At 42.9% G+C, this 3346-nt stretch overlaps 1 protein-coding gene across 1 annotated transcript; it reads left to right on the top strand.

The window, feature by feature from the left end:
* The first annotated feature begins 1637 nt into the window (after positions 1–1637).
* On the top strand, positions 1638–3078 carry LOC147420153 (uncharacterized). The gene is made up of 3 exons (XM_086504492.1): positions 1638–1779; positions 1852–2067; positions 2984–3078. The coding sequence occupies exons 1-3, from the start codon at positions 1638–1640 to the stop codon at positions 3076–3078; spliced, it is 453 nt and encodes a 150-aa protein (XP_086360618.1).
* Positions 3079–3346: the final 268 nt, after the last annotated feature.

Here is a 3346-nt window from a genome sequence, read left to right as displayed (position 1 = left end):
CACTATATGAGAACAATAGCTATCAAGAGTACATCTTCTTACTTTGCAAAAATGTCTAAAATATCATGTAGAACCTTTACCAAACTCTTTGCACTAATATAGATGTTCATGCAGTACACACTTATATATACCCAAAAGGACGTCGAAACTCACCGGATGCAGCAAAGTTTGACACATGGCACTGAAAAACCAGTCTCCTTAATATATAGTATAGATATCAACTTCTCTATCTCTCTTAACTTGTCCTCCCTCTTTCTCTCTCTCTCTCTCTCTCTCTCTCTCTCTCTCTCTCTCTCTCTTCAAAACCATAAGAAAAGATCACAAATCTACTAAAAACATTATTTTTTAGTAGAAACCATCAGAAAAGATCACAATTCTACTAAAACCATTAATTTCTTTTAGAACGATTGAGAGAGAGAGAGAGAGAGAGGAAACCTATGGGTGATGATGATGATCTAGCTCTAGCTCTCTCTCTCTCTCTCTCTCTCTCTCTCTCTCTCTCTCTCTCTTCTAGCTAGTAGCACTTCTAGTTTCATTTTATATTTCTTTCATACCCAAACATGGTATCAAATTTACCAGTTTGTGTCTCATAGGTCATTTTGGCCTCTTGAAGACGTTAATATATTATTGAAATTTTTTTTAATCAAAATACCCCTCAAATTTCAAAAATCCCCAAAACACCCTTGTATCTATTTTGGCTAGATTGATCAAGATTTTCAAATCATTATTCTTTTTTGACAATTGAGATCTGTTTTTGAGTACTTAGCATGTAATTTGTCACAAATTATCCTTCAAAAAAGGCAATTATGTTTGAAAATAAGAGAGCAATTCATCTCCAAAGCCTACATAACCAACTCCCTTAATGACGCTTGCTAACTACATCTCTTGTTGCCAAAATTAGTCTCTGGGTTGCAATGTTCAGGTATCTATATTAGAGTTGTAAATAGGTTCTCTCTCTCTCTCTCTCTCTCTCTCTCTCTCTCTCTCTCTCTCTCTCTCTCTCTCTCTCTCTCTCTCTCTCTCTGAGCTTCTCTCTCTCTCTCTCTGTCTCTTGCTGGCCGATTGATTCTCATGGATCGGAACCTGCATTTACTCCCTTCTCTTGGCATGTTTGCCTGCTGGGGTATCTTTTTTATGTTTCTGCCTCCCTGCGACTTGGTTAGCCATTTCTTTGGCCCTCTTCCTCTCTCTCTCTCTCTCTCTCTCTCTCTCTCTCTCTCTCTCTCTCTCTCTCTCTCTCTCTCTCTCTCTCTCTCTCTCTCTCTCTCTCTCTCTCTGTGCACTTTTATTTTCGCAATCCTGTTCCTTCCCCTTAATTTGCCTAACCCCGTACATAGTTAAGTTTTCTTTTAAATTATCCCTTTATGTTTCTTTATTCTTCTGTTTTCTAATTTCTTTTCCATGCCTTACAGCTAGCTGCGGCTTTCTCAGGATGGGATGAGAGCCTTATGGCTCGAGGATACTCTGCACAAAATTTCCCCCCTTCAGTTATTGTCCAGGGTTTGCTCCTTTGTATTAGCGACCCTAGCTTTCACTCCACTCTGCTTGAATTTGATGGAGCCACCCCTTCTCAGCAGGCTAAAGATACCACAATACTATCCACTCTTGACCTTCCCGCATGGTTCCGCTTGTATGCCATGGCACGGGAAAACCCTCCTGCTGCGATTACCCGCCTACGTGATTTGGCAGCAAATTTGCCCGCAATTATTAATGCAGATGAGCGTGAGCGGAAAGAGTGGCTCGAGCATGCACCAAATTTGATGCGACGTTTCATGGAGAGTAATGGAAAGCGGCTGTGAAACGACCCACTAACCCGGCAGAGAAAGAGACATTTGCTTAATGGTTTTTCAGAGATCATCACAACGCCACCAACTGCTACCGAAAGCTCACTCTTACCTATGGATCTTGACGAAGAGGAGCAGATGCTTGCAAACAAAGACTTCACCATTACTACACCGAGTCGAAGCCTCACCACAAAGCCCTTTGAAACCTACACCGATCCCTTCATCCCGAGCCGGATTTTGGAAATGTTTTTGGGTAAAGCTCACCACGAAGCTTGGTCCTTCGGTAATTTTACTCTACTTGCTCCCCTCCCTGAGAATCTTCTCCTTACTCTACTTAACGATCATGATAAGATTGCGATCAAGGAAGGTCTTATGCAGATTCTTGAGGGCAATAACTCCAACCTTTTTGAAAACACTCTAATTGCTACCCCTTTCTCTATGTCTTTTTTCGAACCACGCCGCTGTAATGCAACTTTTGGTTGCGTGGTCGGGGTTAAGGGTGTCATCTCTACCACAAACCAAGATACTAATTATACTACACAAGTATGGAACGTGCACCGACCTTTTCTTAAGTGCAGTTGCGAGCATATTGGGCAAGGGGATCATTGCCGGGACAACAATGTTTTGTGGTTCGATCATGCTTTATGGTTGGTTCTCAATCAACTATCTCGTTTCTTTCCAAGCTCAAGCCTTAAACGGTCTACTATTGCCTTTATGAGTTGGGTTGCTAAAGAAGCCCAAGAAGTGATTAAAGCTCTCCTCCTCCATACATTCTACAGGCAAAATCTAAAGGATGCTATCACTCATTCTGTTTTGTTTAGCCAAAAAGCACCTTCTTGCAGTTCATCCACGGAAGTGGATACTTTTGTGAATGCGGCAGTTGCTCCAATTTCGAAGGCATCCCATGATACGCGTTCGGCCAAAAAAGCACGCGGAGAAGGGAATCAAACTGCATGTGGAAGAGGAAGGAACTTCCCCTCTCAACGCTCGAATACCTCTACTACACCTCCAAGATGGAAGACACCCTCCCCAGCCAACTCCACCGCTAGTAGCCGCACCCCTCAAAACCCCACCCCCACTTTTCCACCTTTCTTTGTCCAAGCTTCTGCCCCACCCCCCATCCCAACTCCAAAAACCAAACCAGACTTCACCCAGGCATGTGTAGCTAGTGCTAAATCCCTCCTTTATGATTGATGCAAGTTTCCAAGGATGTGCATGGACGCTCTCGGTTCATCCCCAAGTGCAAGGCGAAGGGCACCTTTGTACCCCTTCATTTTGTCAACCCCTTGCTTGATATCAAAAATCTCACCTCTTTCTTTAGCTTGTTTTTCTTTGGGCTTGGCATTTCCACCACTCCCCTATGGGATGAATGCATGTTTAGTTGGGCTTTTGATCCCCCTTTGAAAGTAACTCTCTGTAATGCGAAGGAAGTTTTCACCTCTCTCACACCCCATGAATGCTTTTGTAATTTGGAAAACACCGCACAACACGTAATTTCCACGAACTTTTGTGATTTTATGAGTACCTCTCTTGCTCATCTTTGTGGCCACGGTCTTGGTCAC

Source organism: Adiantum capillus-veneris, chromosome 28, assembly GCF_014529385.1.
Source record: "Adiantum capillus-veneris isolate H3 chromosome 28, ASM1452938v2, whole genome shotgun sequence".
In the NCBI taxonomy this organism is placed as follows: domain Eukaryota; kingdom Viridiplantae; phylum Streptophyta; class Polypodiopsida; order Polypodiales; family Pteridaceae; genus Adiantum; species Adiantum capillus-veneris.
The sequence above is the reverse complement of the archived record's forward strand: the minus strand, read 5'-3'. Positions and strand labels throughout refer to the sequence as shown.